Source organism: Lepisosteus platostomus, chromosome 2 (assembly GCF_059453375.1).
Source record: "Lepisosteus platostomus isolate fLepPlt1 chromosome 2, fLepPlt1.hap1, whole genome shotgun sequence".
In the NCBI taxonomy this organism is placed as follows: Eukaryota; Metazoa; Chordata; class Actinopteri; order Semionotiformes; family Lepisosteidae; genus Lepisosteus; species Lepisosteus platostomus.
This window is the reverse complement of record NC_142612.1, coordinates 54,182,888-54,201,896: the sequence shown is the minus strand read 5'-3', so window position 1 is coordinate 54,201,896 and position 19,009 is coordinate 54,182,888. Positions and strand designations below refer to the sequence as shown.

The following is a 19,009-nucleotide window of genomic DNA, read 5'->3' as shown; positions in this document are numbered from 1 at the left end:
CAAATGTTAAAGCCTACAGTTTTTCTTGAGCAATATTTTCATTTTGTTTTCACCTTTTTGATCTCTTCTTCCTCTTGTGTGAACAGGAAGAGAGCACTAAACACTCAACCTTATCTTTTGATTTTAAATACAGCAGTATTTTTATTTTATCTTGGAAAGCTGCAGTATGGACTGAGGTTCATTGCTGTTCTCTGTGCAACTTCTCGTTGCAACTCTTTAAATGAAGGAAATGAAACCAAACTACATTGAGGGTACAGTATTTATTACCAACATGAAAAAAGTACAAGGCTGAGCCTTTTTAAAGTTTTAAAGTCAAATTCTTTATATTGCTGGGACATGTGATGAGAAGAGTGATATTGAAATTACACAGAACAAAGACACATTTTCCATTGTTGTGAACTGTGTAAAAGAGAGAGATTCCAGAATCTTCTATGCAGTCCTGGCTGCTGCAGTTCAGACAGGAGACTACCCGGAGCAGAAGGATCTATTTCACATTCAGTCACAGTCACTGTAGGAGGACGTGCAGTTCAGGAAAAAGCTGGGAGACAAGAGGCAGGCAGTTCCCAGAGTTCAGCAGAGACCCAAGTGCCTGCTGGGTACACACAGTGCCAGTCACTTGGATCACATAGTCCGCTCAGTCATTATTATGACTGACAGAGTTATTATTTCTGACAGAAAGATGATGGCTATATCTGGAAATGAGCTTGGTGAAAAAGTAAACACCGATGAGAGGAGACAGTGTCGTGATTGATAACTGGGTGTTTAATGTCGACTGTTAAAAACACTCCAGTCTTCTCGTAAAAGAAAAAAGCAGCGCTTTCTATTGACAGGTGGAATCGATGGCTCAATTTCTGACTTGAAATCTGCAGTTTCGATTAAGGAGGAATTTGTACAGCTCTGTAGAGTATGGATTGGTATAACCGAATAAGATCATTAGTGCGGCCCTGTTTCTGCTGCATTCACAGAGTGCTACACAGTAAGAGCATCTCCTCTGTGCTTCTGTCTCTTCTTCTCTTCTTCCAGCTGTGTCCTCCTGCTGTGCAGCTCCAGAGTGGCAGCTCTGCTCTACTGTGTCCTGTGCTGATGCTGAGTCCCACAGACCTCATACACTGCAGTGTCCCTATGAGAGAGCTCCTGCAACACAGGTCAGAGGTCACTGCTGCTGTCACACAGGGGCTGAGAGGACACTGAGGGAGATGGGCTAACACACTGATTCATCAAGCAAGCAAGTAATAAAGCTTTAAAACTGAATTCATTGTGTAAAAATGCTAATCTCTATCTTAAAGAACAGTATAATATCACTATAAGGCCATATTATAAAAGTAGTAGAAACATGACATTACATATGAAATAAAGTTACTTTTCTGAAAATACGTTTTTTAAATTAAACACGACATGCATTCATTTAAGAGCATGTTATGCGAATCTAACAAAAACACATATACAAGATATAAATTTAGAATGAAGGAGTTTACATCAGTCTAATCATGTGCAAGCCCAGTCCCAAAGCCCTGAGACTCAGGCAATGTGTGGGGACTGATCCCCACTGCTCACCTGATAGTGTCCTTCAGCCCCCACAGCCTCTCTGCTCTCCTTTCACACCCGAGTCTCAGGGTGCTGCTGGAGCTGGGATCTCCCCCCTATAACAGAGGAGCAGATGAACCCCCATCAGCTCTGCTGCACAGGCTGCCCTCCAGTCCCTCTGCAGGACTGTGACCCCAGGACTGTACCACCTCTCCTCTCACAGAGTGACCCCAGGACTGTACCACTTCTCCCCACACAGAGTGACCCCAGGACTGTACCACCTCTCCCCTCACAGAGTGACCCCAGGACTGTACCACCTCTCCTCTCACAGAGTGACCCCAGGACTGTACCACCTCTCCCCACACAGAGTGACCCCAGGACTGTACAACCCCTCACAGAGTGACCATTAGGACTGTACCCACCTCTCCCTTGACAGAGTGACCCCAGGACTGCACCACCTCTCCCCTCACAGAGTGGCCCCAGGACTGTACCACCTCTCCCCTCACAGAGTGGCCCAAGGATTGTACCACCTCTCCGCTGACAGAGTGACCCCAGGACTGTACCACATCTCTCCTCACAGAGTGGCCCCCTGGTCTGTGACAGCCAGCAGCTTCCTCTCTGTTCACTCTGCTCAGCTGCCCTGCTGGGGCCCAGCACTGACTCTCTATCAACAGCTCACAAATAGCCACACAGTGAAGGAACAGGCAGCAGGAGAAACCACACCACGCTGCTGTGTGACTGAAGAGAGAAGCAGGCTGGTGGAAACCACAGCTAGAAGGCCTGCTCAGCGGTTATTGCTTGTTTAAAAAAAGCAGCTTTGTTCTAAAACATCTGGCTTGAGACCTGCAAATACAAGATGGAGGCTGTTGTAACTATTAAGTCTAACTATGTTTTGATAATTGTAAGTCACCCTGAATTAATTGTCAGCGCACTGTGTGAATAAAAATGAAGCATCAATAGAACTGGCTTGTTGACATTAAAATAACAGACATTTGTGGGCTTATCAGGCAGAGCAGGGCAGAACCACTGCCCGAGGGGAAAAAAAAAAATCCCCTGAAAGAGAACCATTTCAAGATCCTGCGGGAGACAGGGGCACCCTCCTCTTGGGCTCAGGACAAAGGAGACAAGGAGCCCCAGAGGAGGAACGGGTTGAAAAGCCTCCGCGAAAGAGCTGCCGATAGCCCACTCAACACAGATGGGGAGGACTGTGAGACCCCCTGTGAGAACAAAATGGAGGAAGGAGTAGGCTTCTCCAGAGAAGTCCCTTTCTAACCCTCAGCAAGACCAGGAGGGAGCCCAGTGTGCTCTCCCCAGTCTCCAAATGACAGACGTTACATTTAAGGCAAGTCCAATACTTTAATCTATCACTGCTGTCCGGGTAAGCTATAAGCAATACTGGCAAAGCCTTTTAAAACTCCACCATGCCAGTGAAATTAACATTCATCTGTACTAATGTCAGGGGGCTAAGAGACAGAGTGAAAAGACAAGAAGTCTTTCACTACTTGGCCTCCATGCTGTTCTCAGTATGTTTCTTACAGGAACTCCACCTGTGGAACTAAAGTGACAAGCGGGAGTGTAGGCTGGAGTGTAGGAAGAGTACGCTCTTCCGGAGTGGGAATCTTCCTGGAACATCGAGATATGAAGCTAAGGGTCACATTCTCCGTGGTGTGGTGGTCACAGACATTGACTGGAGAGGCCAGAAGCTGAGAGTGATTAACATCTACTTTCTGATGGAACCCTTGAAACGGAAGGAAATGCTCAATGACCTGGCCAGCTGCTGCTCGTGAGTACCCACTGCAGGCCAGATTCAGATTAGTGCTGCATGGAATGCTCTTCAAGTCCATCTGGAGAGGTAGATGTACCGAGTACCAAGAAACAGAATGTGTCAGGCGGTTGAGGAAGGGGGGAGGGACATGCCACATTGCCCCTCGACTGCATCTGATTATGCAACCTCTGTCAGGAGCTGCAGGACTCCATAAGCCTCAATTACCAGTTCATCGTCAGGCTGGAGCCAGAGGTACAAGGCTACGAGACAGCCAGAGCTCTGTACAGACCACAGGGCCCAGTACAAAGAGGTGAAAGAGCAACAGGTCACTGGAGAAACTCTGCGGGTTCCCAGAGAAATCTGGAAAAGGATGCTGTCAATGGAACTGGACAACAAACTAAAGGACCTAACTGGATGGCCGTGCACCAGAAGCTGGTGTTCAGAGAGGTCCTCTACATGCACTCGATCATCAGGAACCCACATTGGCCCCGGGACATGTGTTTCATGGAGGAGACGCAGGAGCATGCGTTCTGGAGCTGCCCCTTTACAAGGAGGTGTGGGGCAAGACTATGCAACACCTGAGAGTGGAAACAGTGCTAAACTATCAGTTCATCCTGCTGAGGCTGGCACTAACCAGATTGGATAGAAGGACACAGTACCTGCCATGGGTGCTGTTGTCCCTCACATCTCCCTCACAGAGTGACCCCAGGACTGTACCACCTCTCCCCTCACAGAGTGACCCAAGGACTGTACCACCTCTCTGCTCACAGAGTGACCCCAGGACTGTACCCACCACTCCCCTCACAGAGTGACCCCAGGACTGTACCCACCTCTCTTCCTCACAGAGTGACCCCAGGACTGTACCACCTCTCCCCTCACAGAGTGACACCAGGACTGTACCACCTCTCCCCTCAAAGAGTGACCCCAGGACTGTACCACCTCTCTCCTCAGAGAGTGACCCCAGCACTGTACCACCTCTCCATTCACAGAGTAACCCCAGGACTGTATCACCTCTCCCCTCACAGAGTGACCCCAGGACTGTACCCACCTCTCCCCCTCACAGCAGCAGCCACAATGCAGTGCAGGAGCACAGAGAGGACTCCCAGCACTGCCCACAGGACTGGACACTGACAGCAGGGCTGGACCACAGCTGCACTGCCTGAGGACAGACAGAGACAGGATCTGTGCTGACTAGTACAGTGGACAGTGGGAATGGGAGAGACTGAAGAGACATCGGACGATTTTAGACAGACAGACTGAGGGACAGAAAGATAATCTAACAGTCATCTGAAAGAAATACCAGACGTTTTAACCATCAAGACAGAGAGAATGAATATTTTCACAATAATTTTATTTTAAAATATTTTTGGTACTAGATTTGAAGATTTTAACATTTTTCTTTCAAAAATCAAAGATAGAGTAGGCTGTGTAGCAAAGATCATTTATAGCAAAAAAAAAATTGAATCCTACGTCCTGTCAAACACAAACATTAGTGTCTTCTATCTCAGATGGTCTGGAAACTGATTTCCTGAGAGTTAGAGGTTTTGAAGATAAAATCAAAGATTTAGACTGCTAATTAGGCACAAAAAAATCGGAGCAGCAGGGAAGGTGTGACAGTGAAAAAATAAGAAATCCAGATCATATTTTTAGAAATTACATTCTCAAACATATAATAGTTACTTAAATAAATGTACAGTATTTTATGTCTTTAATAAGAAACTTTATATTTTTATATCTTTTTAATCTGTGTAATGTTTCGTTCACTTCTGACATTTACTTAAATTTCAGTAAAATTAATGTTTTTTGGGCCTTAATTAAATAAAGATTAATTAAGTGGGGATAGTGATATCAGCATGTATCAGTATTCTGAGGCTGTTTCAAGGACCAGGGAGAAACCCTTCATTTTAAGATATATACTGCATCAGCCGTGGTGATCTTGTTGCCTGTTGTCGAACAGTGTTTTTTTTAACAAGTTCCAAATTCTTTCTGCCTTTTTTTTCGTCAGCTTTGTATCACAACTGGATCAATGCCTCAGTGAAGAAATGAATTTGAAATTAAGACACTTACTGTGCTCGGCAAAACCAAATCTTCTTATTCTGAAATCTTCTTGAAGGCATAAGATTGTCTTTTCAGGGTTGTCTTATGCACATACACACAAGACATGAAAGCATTCATATTCTAAGAAGAATTATTTGTTTAAAGATTTCATCCTATTTCAATCAAATACTGTACATCTGCTTTTGATTGTTCAACTTGCATAACAAATGATCTGTCTTTATGTATTACAGGTTTTGCTAGATTTGGGGATATTCTGTGTTCTTAGAGATATAGAACACTCTTAGACTCTCACAGCAAAGAACAGAACTTCTGCTTACAGGTCCTCTCTGAAATTAATTATAATGAAGGCTGTTTGAAAGAATATTGAAACCAGCCTCTACAGCCTGCCGGCCTATACTTGAGTGCTTAGTATACAGCTGACATCTAAAAGTGAAAAAAATAATTACTTAGTTGGTTTTTATCTATGAGGAAAATCCAATAAAATAAGAAAATGGTTAGTTAGTAATTGTTCTGTATATATAACTGGAGGACTGAAGAAAACAAAACTTTTACCTTTATTTTGATCAGTTCTGTCAGGACCTGTAGAGAAGACAGAATCTTTTAAAACTACAGCTATTTGAAAAGATATTGAAACCAGTCTCTATTGCCTGCCAGCCTATACTGGTGTGCTTGTATACAGCTGACATCTAAAAGTGAAAAAGTAATTACTTAGTTGTTTTTTATCGTTGAGGAAAATTCAGTAAAATAATCAAATAGTTATTTACTAATTGTTCTGTACATATAACTGGAGGACCTTAAGAAAACAACACCTTTACCTTTATTTTGATCAGTTTTGTCAGGACCTGAAGAGAAGACAGAATCTTTTAAAACTACAGGAAGGATGCAGTCTTCAGAAATCTTGGATAACCAATTTGTCCGGACATTTAGAACAATATCAAAGGAAAATAAGCATATTTATTTAAAGAAATGTAAATGTTTGGAAATAAACTCAGTCATTTGGATTTAAAAATGCTACTTATTTTTTCTGTTAAAAATGATTTTTAATTAAGATTTTTATATACAATACAAAGCAAACTGGTAAAGTACAGTGCTAGTGAGAAAGGAGTGAATGAGCTTACCAGTGCCATTGATTGTCAGAATGAGTTCACCTGTAACACAATTGAAAAATTGTTTTGAAATCAACAAAACAATGTATTCTGTTTTAAAAAAAAAAACGACTGGAAAAATTCACAGCCATGTTTTTATTTTGAATTATGAATTGTCTCTTATTTTACATTATTAACACAGAAAGCTCTTTAAGTTTAGTTGTAATTACACATACGGTAAATATGAGTCCTAACTGATTCAAGTCCAGCGTCAATTTGAAGTGAAAGAGTTGTCTTACCAGTACTGTTGATCCTCAACATGGTGCCATTGCTAAACATAAGAGCGTCGTTCTGAGCATCATTCTCTCTCCTAGCGCAGTAGTATATTCCTGAGTCCTCATGGGAAACGTTATGGATGGACAGGCTGCTGCTTGGTCCCAGCGAATGTCGTCTCCCAAACCCATTGTAGTAGATGGCCAGGTGATATTTGGGTCTCACAGTCTGCAGTATGACCAGTGCGGACTGGTCTGACTGCTGTCTTTACCAGTACGTGTGAATCCCTTTGAAAGGACACTGGAGAGTCACAGTCTCCCCAGTGTGAGGAGTCAGTGACACACAGTTAACAAACAGGCTGCAGAAAAACAAACCTGCAACCAAAATTAAATCGTTTCATTTTCCAACTTGTCAAACAAAACTTTTTTTTTAAATGACAAAGATCAATATTTATACATCTGGAGATGAGGAATGTAATGTAAAAATGGATTTGAGGATTTGCAGTCTTTTAAAAATTGTTAAACACCTAACTCTCTAAACTTCTTGTTTTACAAATCCTTCAATAACACCATGCTTTTTCCTTCTTCAATATCTTCAGGATTTTCTCCTCATACTCACGCGCGAGGTAAAGACCAGTTTTCATCTTTTTGCAGTTTTTCATCTTCTCTGTTTGAATCATGTCTGCTTTCAGAGTGTCAAGAGATCACTCCTCTCAGTGCTGATCGGTACTGACTCTGCCTGCAGTAGAAACCGCCTTTCTGTGAAACCAGCAGAGGAAGTTTAGACACGCTGTGTCTGACACTCTTCTGCTCTGGCATTGAGCACACAGGCTCTGCTCTTGTTCAGATCAGGACATCTCCATTGGAGTTACCTTATATACAAGCATTTCTCTCACTGATGGACACTCAGGTCTGTATGATTGCATCTCCGAGTATAAAGCATGTATCATGAACTGAGCATCTGGATGATCTAGAGTCTTCAAGTTTTTGTATCATTTAAGTTCTGTTACATGACTACTGTAATTATTTCATTTACATTCTAATATAACCAGGTGTGAAGATGTTTTAGAACAAATAACTGCACTTTTACTGAGTTAGGTTAATTGCTTAATGGATTACTCAGGTTGAAACAAAAACCACCAGATACCAGGCACTCAACGAACTTAGCTGGTATAAATGAGTAGTTCTGTTCTGTTGGGTGTGCTTGAAGAATCCTTCCAGACCAGGAATCACTGACCATTCCACATAATCCTCTCTGTTCAAGACTAAAAGGATCCAGATCCTCCAGCCTGTCAAGATGACACATACTTCTGAGCCCAGGAGAGGATCTGCTGCTTTTCTCTGGACTGATTCTAGAGAAATGTTATTTCAATTACTTGACATAATTGAACACTATACTGAATGACCCCGAACTGGTGTATTATACAATATTAACATAACATCCCTTGAGTTCATAATACACTGTTAACTATATATCATAACTTTTGCGTTGCCTTTTTAATTGCTTCCCTACATTGTCTATAAGATGTAAATGATCTCATGTAAATTTCTACCTTCCTCTCGATATGTGATATCTTTATGGTGAGCAGACACATACTGGAAAGACGAGATATCAGACACTCTCCTACAAAAGAGATTTATTTTCTTTTGGAATATTACATTTCAGGTTATGAATCTGTTAGTAGCTGCAATCCCTTCGCATTCAAATAATGATACCAGATACACAAGTATCTGATCAGCTTTTATTGCAACACTGTGACCATGACCTTGTGAAATCTAAAACACAAATTCAATCCGGTCCCTAAAACTGGGTCTACATTCAGTTTAAATCACTTCTCCTGTCTACATGAAAAGCTGTCTTGAGAAAAGCACAGAGACAGTGGTTTGAGCGTCACAGATGAGAGGAGACAGTGTCGTGGTTGATAACTGGGTGTTTAATGTCCACTGTTAAAAACACTCCAGTCATCTCGTAAAAGAAAGAAGCAGCGCCTTCTATTGACAGGTGGAATCAATGGCTCAATTTCTGACTTAAATTTTCTGCAGCGTCAATTAAGGAGGAATCTGGACAGCTCTGTAGACTGTAGATCAGTATAACCGAATAAGTTCATTAGTGCGGCCCTGTTTCTGCTGCGTTCTCAGAGTGCTACGCAGCAAGACCATCTCCTCTGCGCTTCTGTCTCTTCTTCTCTTCTTCCAGATGTGTCCTCCTGCTGTGCAGCTCCAGAGTGGCAGCTCTGCTCTACTGTGTCCTGTGCTGATGCTGAGTCCCACAGACCTCATACACTGCAGTGTCCCTGTGAGAGAGCTCCTGCAACACAGGTCAGAGGTCAGTGCTGCTGTCACACAGGGGCTGAGAGGACACTGAGGGGAAGGGCTAACACACTGATTCATCAAGCAAGCAAGTAAGTGTAACGATTCTTGTCGTTTCCACCCTTGCCACACCTGCCCTGCCAGTTCGTCCCTCACTGCCTGGGCGTGAACACGGTCTCTGGCATCACGCAACAGGGAACTTGTCAGCTGAGCTAAAGGAGAACTCCCACAGCCCTGACGGATGAGATCCCTGTTATACGCAGTGGGGTGTTCGTTACATAAGCAAGCTACTAAACATTGTGTAAAAATTTTAATTTCCATCTTAAAGAACAATATAACATCACTTTAAGGCTATACTAAAAGTAGTACAAACATGACATTACATATGAAATAAAGTTACTTTTCTGAAAATAAGTTGCGTATGAAACAAGCTTTTTAAATTAAATACGGCATGCATTCATTTAAGAGCCTGTTATCTGAACCTAACAAAAACACATGTACAAGATATGAATTTAGAATGAAGGAGTTTACATCAGTCTAATCATCTCTAAGCCCAGACGCCACTCAGCCTGGCAGCCCAGAGACACAGGCAGTGTGTGAGAACTGATCCCCACTGCTCACCTGATAGTGTCCTTCAGCGCCCCCAGCCTCTCCGCTCTCCTTTCGCACCCGAGTCTCAGGGTGCTGCTGGAGCTGCGATCTCCCCCCTGTAACAGAGGAGCGGATGAACCCCCATCAGGCCTGCTGCACAGGCTGCCCTCCAGTCTCTCTGCAGGACTGTGACCCCAGGACTGTACCACCTCTCCCCACACAGAGTGACCCCAGGACTGTACCACCCCTCACAGAGTGACCCCAGGACTGTACCACCTCTCCCCTCACAGAGTGACCCCAGGACTGTACCACCTCTCCCTCACAGAGTGAACCCAGGACTGTACCACCTCTCCCCACACAGAGTGACCCTAGGACTGTACCACCTCTCCCCTCACAGAGTGACCCCAAGACTGTACCCACCTTTCCCCCTCACAGAGTGACCCCGGGACTGTACCACCTCTCCCCTCACAGAGTGACCCCAGGACTGTACCACCTCTCCGCTCACATAGTGACCCCAGGACTGTACCACCTCTCCCTCACTGAGTGACCCCAGGACTGCACCACCTCTCCCCCTCATAGAGCCACCACAGGACTGTACCACCTCTCTGCTCATAGAGTGACCCCAGGACTGTACCCACCTCTCCCCCTCACAGCAGCAGCCACACTGCAGAGCAGCAGCACAGAGAGGACTCCCAGCACTGCCCACAGGACTGGACACTGACAGCAGAGCTGGACCACAGCTGCACTGCCTGAGGACAGACAGGGAGAGGATCTGTGCTGAGCAGTATTGCGGACAGTGGGAATGGGAGAGACTGGAGTGACTCTGGAAGATTTTAGACAATCAGACTGAGGGACAGAAAGATAATCTACCAGTCATCTGAGAGGAATTCCAGAGGTTTAAACCATCAAGCCAGAGAGAAAGAATAATTTCACAATACTTTTGTAGACACACAAATGGACTGAAGGTCTACAACAGTTGCTTTAGAGGACAAGTTTTTAACCAGCATGGCAGAGAGACAGAGTACACCTAAGTGCAAGAATTTCTTTTTAAAGCAAAATGTTTTTTGGCTACTAGATTTCAAATTTTAACACCGTTTTCTGTCTAAAATCAAAGCTGAATTAACATAATTAAATTAAAAAATGAAAGCGTTCAAAAAAATAGTTGAATACTAAGGCCTGTCGAACATGAACTTTACTGTCTCCCTTTCACAGACTGACGATATGAAATCAAACTGATTTCCTGCAGTTAGAGGTTTTGAAACTAAAACCAAAGATTTAGACAGTCTAAATCTTTGACTGATTTAAATCAGTCAAAGATTTAGACTGTTAATTAGGCACAAGGAAAAGATCAGAGCAGCAGGGAAGGTGTCAAGGTGAAAGAATAAGAAATCTAGATAATATTTTTAGAAATTACATTCAAAACTGAAAAACAGTTAGTTTTATTACTCAAATTTGTATTTTAATGACTTTCATGAGAGATTTGAATCTTTTATATCTGTGTAATGTATCCTTCACTTCTAAATTTTGCTTAGATTTCAGTCAAATTAATATTTCCCTAAGATTAATTAAATTGAGATTAATTAAAATAGTGTTATCCCCACTGATACTCACATCACTATGTTTCAGTATTCTGGTGCTATTTCAAGGCCCAGAGAAAAACCCTTCATTTAAGATATATACAGTACCAGCTGTAGTGATCTTGTTGCCTGTTGTTGAACAGTGACATTTCAAATTCTTTCTGCTTTTCTTTCACCAGCTTTGTACCACAACTGGATTAATACCTCAGCAAAGAAATTAACTCAAAATTAAGTGTGAAATTAAGTTAAATTTACTGCACTGTGCAAAAAGAAATGCTCATTATCTGTAATCCAGAACATCTGAAAACATAAGATCGTCTTTTCAGGTCTGTCTCATACACAGACATACCAGACATGAATGTATCCATAGTCTATGAAGAAATATTTGTTTTAAAATGTTTAATCCTTTTTCTATCAAATACTTCTTCTTTTGGTTGTTTGATTTGCATAACAAATGACCTGTCCTTTATATCGTAACAAGTTGTGCAAGATTTGGGGATGTTATGCATTCTTAGGGATGTGCTGTAAAACATTCTAAAAATCTCACATCAAGGAAGAGATCTTCTGTTAACAGAATACTCTGAAATTAATAGGTATAATGAAGCTTGTTTAAAGAATCATTCAAACCAGCCTCTATAGCCTGCACCAACACAAAATACCTGTGGGCCTGTAGTGGTGTGTTAAGTATAAGGCTGGCATCAAAAAGGGGGAAAATAATTACTTTTGGGGTTTTTTTTTGCTATCTTGAAATTTCAATAAATCAATAACATAGTTATTTACAGATTATTCTGTGCATATAAAACTAGAGGACTGCAGAAAACAAATGTTTTACTTTTGTTTCTATCACAATTTGTCTGTACAGATGTTTCTGTAGACAGAGTACAGTCCTGTAGTACATCACTACAGCAGTGATGCAGTCTTTGGAAACCTTTGATAACTAATTTATCCGGACATTTAGAAAAAATATCAAACAGAAATATGCTCATTTTAAATTAAAGACATGTCAAATTTTCCAAAAAAAGGAAAATGATCTTTATTGTTTGGATTTAAAAATACAACTTTTTTTTTTAAAAAAAAGTTACAAAGCAAACTGGTTAAATATAGTATCTTATATAGTATAGTATAGTACCATCTTTTTTATGAATTACGAATTATGAAATGTCTTATTTTACAAGATTAATTCAGAAGTTAAATTATTAATCCAACTGAGGCTTTAATTACACATACCGTAAATATAAGCCCTAACTGATTAAAGTTTCGTGAGAAGACAGAGGGTGATCTTACCGGTACTACTGATACTCAGTGTGGTGCTGTTGCTGATCACAAGAGCTCTGTTTGGAGCGTCGATCTCTCTCCTAGCACAGTAGTACATTCCTGAGTCCTCATGGGAGACATTATGGATGGACAGGCTGCTGTCTGGCCTCAGTGAATGTCGTATCCCAAATCTGTTGTAGTAGATGACTGTTTGAGATTCAGGTCTCAGAACCTGCAGTATGACCAGTGGGGACTGGTCTGGTTGCTGTCTGAGCCAGTAGGTGTGAATCCCTTTGAAAGGACACTGGAGAGTCACAGTCTCCCCAGTGTGAGGAGTCAGTGACACACAGTTAACAAACAAGCTGCAGAAAAACAAACCTGCAACCGAAATCAAACCGTTTCATTTTCCAAGTTGTCAAACAAAACATTTCTTAAAAAGACAAAGATCAATGTTTACACTTCTGGAAATCAGAAATGAAATGTAAAAATTGATTTGTAGGTTCTGTAGTCTTTTTTTTTGTAAACACCTAACTCTCTACACTACTTGTTTTACAAAACCTTTAGTAACACCCTGCTTTTTCCTTGCACAACATAATTCAGTTTTTATTATGCAAGGGTCAGGAAGAGCGCCCCTTGCTGTGTGTACATGGCAGATCTCCTTCCTTCTCCCTGCAGCAGAAATGAGTGAAGCCCAGTAAAGATTTTTCCCCCATACTCACTTGTGAAGACCAGACTAATTTTCATCTTCTTGCAGGGATTAGTAAACATTTTTAAATGACGTCTGCTTTCTGTGTGTCAAGGGAGCACTCCTCTCCGTGCTGATCGGTACTGACTCCGCCTGCAGTAGAAATTGCCTTTCTGTGAAATGGGCAAAGGAAGTTTAGACAAACTGTGGACACACTTCTGCTCTGGCAGTGAGCACACAGGCTCTGCTCTTGTTCAGATCAGGACTTCTCCATTGGAGATACTTAATATACAAGCATTTCTCCCACTGACGGACACTCAGATCTCAAAGTATAACGATTGTGTGACATCTGAACTTCTGGATGACCTAGTGTCTTGAAGTTTTTATTTTATTTGAACTCTGTTACATGACTGCTGTAATTATTTCATTAACAGAATAATCTAACGAGACCTGAAGGTGTTTTATAACAAACTGTACTCTACTGAGTTGTATTTTTAGAAAAAATGTTTATGTTTATGTGTAAAATATGACCAGGAATCCCTGCCTCTCCCTCAGGAATTGAGTCTTGATCCTTCAGCCTGTCAGGAAGAGACTTTCTGATTCTTCTGAGCCCAGGAGAGTATCTGCTGCTCTTCTCTGGACTGATTCCAGAGCAGCAATGTTTTTTTTATTACTTGGTGTCTCAAAATCATGCACTGTTCTGAATCAGAAAAAGAAAAGGTTTATTCCGTGCTGAAAAGAGAAGAAAAAAAACACAACATTTTGACTGTGGAGCCTTCTTCGGGCGTGTCCTCCACAGCCAAAACGTGTTTCTTTTCTTTTCTTTCCAGCCATGAATAAACCTGTACTTGCTCTTTTGCGGCCTACGCATGCTGACACAGCCATCTGCTTACACTATTCTAAATGACCCCTAACCAGTGTATTATACAATATTAACATAACATCCCTTGTTTTAGAATATACGCTGTTAACTATATATCATAACGTTTGGGGTGCCTTTTTAATTCCTTTCCCACATTGTCTGCAAGAAGTAAACAATCTCATGTAAATGTCCATTTTGCTCTAGATATGTGATATCTTTATGATGAGGAACAAGTTATAGGTTTATTCCATGCTGAAAAAAAGAAGAAAGAGAACACAACGTTTCGGCCGTGGAGCCTTCTTCAGATGTGAGAGAGACAGGGCAGTAGGCAAAGGTAAAGTAGCGAGAGAACAAAGGTTGGGAGGGAGGAGGAGTGAGAGGCGGGAGCAGGGGACAGAAAGAGAGGCCAATCAAGAGGTGTATAGTCAGAATGGGTGCAGAGAGGTGTGAAATGAAACGTCCAATGAATGGAGAAAATTTCAAAGAACAGTAGTCTGTCGTTAAGGGAAGGGAGAATGTGTGATCCTAGCTACAGAATAATTTTAGTTTCGGTGGTCTTTCTGATGTATGAGTTCGGAAAACCGTCTTTGAGAACACAGACAGAGAGATGAGAGTGGTCGTGGCCGTCAGAGGTGAAATGAGAAACAACGGGCTTGGAGAGATCTTTAATCTTCACAGCCCTGACGTGTTCTCTGAAGCGGTCTCCGAGTCTCCTTCCTGTTTCTCCAATGTAGATGGCTGGGCATTTACTGCAAGAGATACAGTAAATAAGGTTGCTGGAGGTACAAGATGCTGTCTGGGTGATCCGGAATTGTCCTGAGGGGCCTTGAATGAGTGTGGTGGTGGCTGTGTACTTGCAGGTGATACAGCGAGCTCTGTTGCAAGGGAAAGTGCCTGGTGTGGATGGTTGTTGACGGTGGTCAAGGGAGCTGTGAACAAGGAGGTTACGCAGATTAGGTGGTCGGCGATATGAGATGATAGGGCGATCAGAAAAGAGGGCCCCAATGGAGGGATCATCCTGTAGGATGGAAAAGTTGTGGTTAATGGTCCTGGGGATAGGAAGTGTGTTAGGGTGGTAAGGAAGCACCAAAGGAATGCGGTTGTTACGGAGGGAGTTCCTGATCGGGTTGATGGTCCGGGGGGTGTTTTTGGCTCGGGCAAGAGCCCTGTCAATCACACTGCTGAGGTATCCTCTGTTGATGAAAAATTAGTACATTTCGAGGGCTTGGTTCTCGAAGTCAGTGTCGTCGCTGCATAATCGTCGTAACCTAAGGAACTGTGAAAAAGGAAGAGAGTTTTTAGTGTGGTTGGGGTGAAATGAGCTGTACAGGAGGTAGCTGTGTGAATCCGTGGGTTTGTAATAAACTGAAGTGGACAGTCGGGGGTGGTTGATAGACAAGTGGATGTCTAGAAACGGAAGAGTGGTGGAAGATATGTTAACCGTATATTTGAGGGACGGGTGGAAGTTGGTGAAATGGTGCAGGAAGAACTCAAGCTGATCATTGGAGCATGTGGCGGCACCGACGCAGTCATCAATATATCGTTTGTAGAGGTCAGGAACATAGCCAGTGTAGGAAGCGAAGAAGCGTTCTTCTACCCAGCCGACAAAAATGTTGGCATAGCTGGGTCCCATTCTGGTGCCCATGGCAACTCCACTGACCTGTTGGTAAAAAAGATTATTGAAAGAGAATGCGTTCAGTGTGAGGACCAATTCTGCAAGGCGTACCAGGGTGTGGGTGGGTGGATCAAGCACTGTGTGTTTGTCCAGCGTGTGCTTGAGGGCTGTAAGGCCGTCATTATGGGGAATGACGGTGTACAGAGATGTGATGTCCATGGTAAAAATGTAGCATTCGGTACCCTGAAATTGGAAATCATTAAAAAGTTGGAGCGCATGGTTGGTGTCTTTGATGTATGATGGAAGATCTTCAACCAGCGGTCTCATGAGGCTGTCAAGAAAGGCTGAGATGTAAGTAGTTGGACAGTTACATGCTGATACGATGGGGCGTCCAGGGGTGTCCGGTTTGTGGATTTTGGGGAGGAGGTAAAATTGAGATACCTGTGGATGTTCCATGATGAGCCGGTTTGCCTCCTGGGGGAGCTCATTACTGCTGATAAGAAGAGAAATGGTGGATACCACTTCCTTTTGGTAGTCAGTGGTAGGGTCCTGTTGGAGAGGGAGGTAGGCAGAAGTGTCAGTTAGTTGTCTAGAGGCTTCAAAGATATATAGATCCTTACGCCACACCACAACAGCACCTCCTTTGTCCGCTGGTTTGATGACGATATCATCCCTGTTGCGGAGAGACTGGAGCGCCTGATTTTCTCCTTGGGTGAGGTTAGACCTATGTTTACTGGGTATAGAGAGTGCCTTGGGAGCTTGATTAGTGCATTGGTTGATGAAATAATTAACTGGTGGAAAACGGCCAGAGGAGGGAGTCCAACAGCTCTGTTTGTGATTAATGTTGTTAATAACATTAACAACATTAATGTGTTCTCAAAGACGGTTTTCCGAACTCATACATCAGAAAGACCACCGAAACTAAAATTATTCTGCAGCTAGGATCACACATTCTCCCTTCCCTTAACAACAGACTACTGTTCTTTTAAATTTTCTCCATTCATTGGAAGTTTCATTTCACACCTCTCTGCACCCATTCTGACTTCACATCTCTTGATTGGCCTCTCTTCTGTCCCCTGCTCCCGCCTCTCACTCCTCCTCCCTCCCAGCCTTTGTTCTCCCGCTACTTTACCTTTGCCTACTGCCCTGTCTCTCTCACACCTGAAGAAGGCTCCACGGCTGAAACGTTGTGTTCTCTTTCTTCTTTTTTTCAGCATGGAATAAACCTATAACTTGTTCCTTTGCAGCCTACGCATGCTGAAGCAGCTACCCACCTGAATCTTTATGATGAGCAGACATATACTAGAATGACAATGTGTCAGAGACTCCACCACAGCTGTTATTTCTGCTGGTTACATCTTAGGTAACACGTGTTAGTAGCAGCAAACCCTTTGCATTCAATTCATGATGAAATCAAGCAGAAAATGTTACAAATACACAAGCATTTGATGTGTTGTTTTTTTTTATCACTGCGACATTTTGACCATGCCCTTGTGATATCTGAAACACAAATTCAATCCAATCCCTGAAACTGGGGTCTTCATACAATTGATACATGAATCACTTCTCCTGTCTACGTGAAAAGCTGTCTTGAGAAAAGCTGTGGTTTGAGAGTAACAGATAAGAGGAGACAGTGCTCTGATTGAGTGGTAGGTGTTTAATATCAGCAGTTAGAAACACTCCATTCGTCTGATAAAAAAACAGCGCCCTCTAGAGACGGGTGTGCTCAAAGGTTCAGTTTGTGAGGTGAATTCTTCGGTTGCCATTAAGGAAGAATAATAATTACTTACACGCTTTACAGGTAATGGACTCCCCTCCACCACCAACAATGTGCAGAATCCACTTGGCTCTGTGGATCCTGACAAGTTCATCATTGCGGCCTGTTTCTGCTCCATTTTGATTATAAATAATGCCACATATATAAAACAAGTATAGATTTTTTTTTTAGTTTGTCTGTTAAGGGGTATAAGTACACTATAAAAATCATTTCAAAAGTACTGTAGAAATAATGGAAAATAATTTGTGCCGCAATTGTATATCAATGAACAAACAGAAGTGTGATAAAGTTCAATAGTGCGCATTGTCACTCCAGAGTTTTGATAGCCCTGTCAGTATCGGTGAAATAGCATGGCCATCTTTCTTCCTACTCCCACAATCGCCTTGTGCCTCACGCTCTTAGGTTCAAACGCGCTTTTCACTTTGGCCTGTTTCTGTCTCTTTTTAATTTGCGTCTTTCAGAAGACATCAGCTTGAGTTAATAGTGTTGGTATCTCCTGAGGATTTAAAATCCCTTGATTTAAATTGCACACTTTTAGCTACATATCCTAACATTATTGTTTACCTTCACCGATATTTCCTATAAGATGTAAATGAAATAATATATATTTATTTTTTCCTCGGTGTATGTGATATCTTTTTGATGAGCAGACAGCTTTTTTTTTCTTTCTGCCGAGGTTCTGCCGGTTACATCTCGGGTATCTCATCTGAAAGAGTTGTCATACAGCTTCAAGCCACTAGAGGGCTGTCTAGTGTTGTTGAGTGACAACACAGGACTGAAGACTGGACAGCCAAGACCGAACTGGTAATATAAGAACATTGTTCTGTGACTTAATGCTGTAAGTTACAAAAACAGTGATTACGACTGTGCATTCAAGAAGTGCACAGTAAATAATAAATGGAGATAAATACTAATAAAAATAATTAACATAAGTTGCTAGAAAGCTCCTTTAAATACGATGGTTAATATTTTATTAATGTTCATTTGGCTGTTTGTTTAGTTTCATCTATGAAGCTGAAAAGCTCAGCTCTCAGACTTGAAGCCGGCAACATATTTTCTGACACTGTACTCGCGTGATTCCTATAGTAGTTATTTGGAATAATAATTTTATTGCAATTGAAATTGAAATGTGGGAGGCATGGTGGTGCAGTGGTTAGCTTTGCTATCTTACAATGCTGGGGCCCTGGGTTCAATTCCAGATGTGGGGTACTATCTGTGTGGATTTTGTAAACTCTCCCTGTGTCCATGTGGGGTTTCCTCTGGGTGCTTCAGTTTTCTTCCTCAGTGCAATGAGCTTCTGGCAGGTTAATTGACTTCTGGGAAAACTGGGCCTGGTGTGAGTGTGTCTGTGTCTGCCCTGCAGTAGACTAGCATCCTGTACAGGGTGTGTCCTGTCTTGTGCCTGTTGCTTGCTGGGATAGGCTCCTTTTTACCCTGCACATCTGTACTGGATAAAGCAGTAAGAAAATGAATGGATGGATGTTAATTAGAACTGGCAGCCTAGAGGGGATCCAGCATTTAATTTTAATATTAATACATTTCAGTAGAATGTTAGAATACCGTTCCTTGATTTTAATTTGACTCAGTTCATTATCTATCCCAGCATTCTGTTATCTTTTCTACCACCCCTCTCT

General features: G+C 42.3%; 1 protein-coding gene and 1 long non-coding RNA gene across 6 annotated transcripts; both read right to left on the bottom strand.

Moving 5' to 3' along the window:
• Positions 1-295: 295 nt before the first annotated feature.
• Positions 296-7,297, bottom strand: LOC148676520 (uncharacterized). Its single transcript, XR_015927114.1, has 7 exons — positions 6,732-7,297; positions 6,466-6,495; positions 6,163-6,189; positions 5,900-5,926; positions 4,338-4,448; positions 1,555-1,640; positions 296-1,134 (listed from the first exon to the last, which is right to left on the bottom strand). It is a non-coding gene; the product is annotated as an uncharacterized LOC148676520 (long non-coding RNA).
• Positions 7,298-8,319: 1,022 nt separating this feature from the next.
• LOC148676519 (uncharacterized) lies at positions 8,320-13,319 on the bottom strand. 5 transcript variants are annotated; one of them, XR_015927097.1, is made up of 5 exons: positions 13,156-13,319; positions 12,467-12,814; positions 10,244-10,428; positions 9,636-9,721; positions 8,320-9,012 (listed from the first exon to the last, which is right to left on the bottom strand). XR_015927097.1 is itself a non-coding variant. In XM_088608500.1 (5 exons), the coding sequence occupies exons 1-5, from the start codon at positions 13,202-13,204 to the stop codon at positions 8,944-8,946; spliced, it is 576 nt and encodes a 191-aa protein (XP_088464626.1). In that variant the 5' UTR covers positions 13,205-13,318; the 3' UTR covers positions 8,320-8,943. The 5 variants fall into 5 exon arrangements, 2 of the variants coding, with proteins under 2 accessions (XP_088464626.1, XP_088464625.1); XM_088608500.1 differs by having other exon boundaries at positions 10,244-10,354; positions 12,467-12,727; positions 13,156-13,318; XM_088608499.1 differs by having other exon boundaries at positions 10,244-10,354; positions 13,156-13,317.
• Between the last annotated feature and the right edge of the window lie 5,690 nt (positions 13,320-19,009).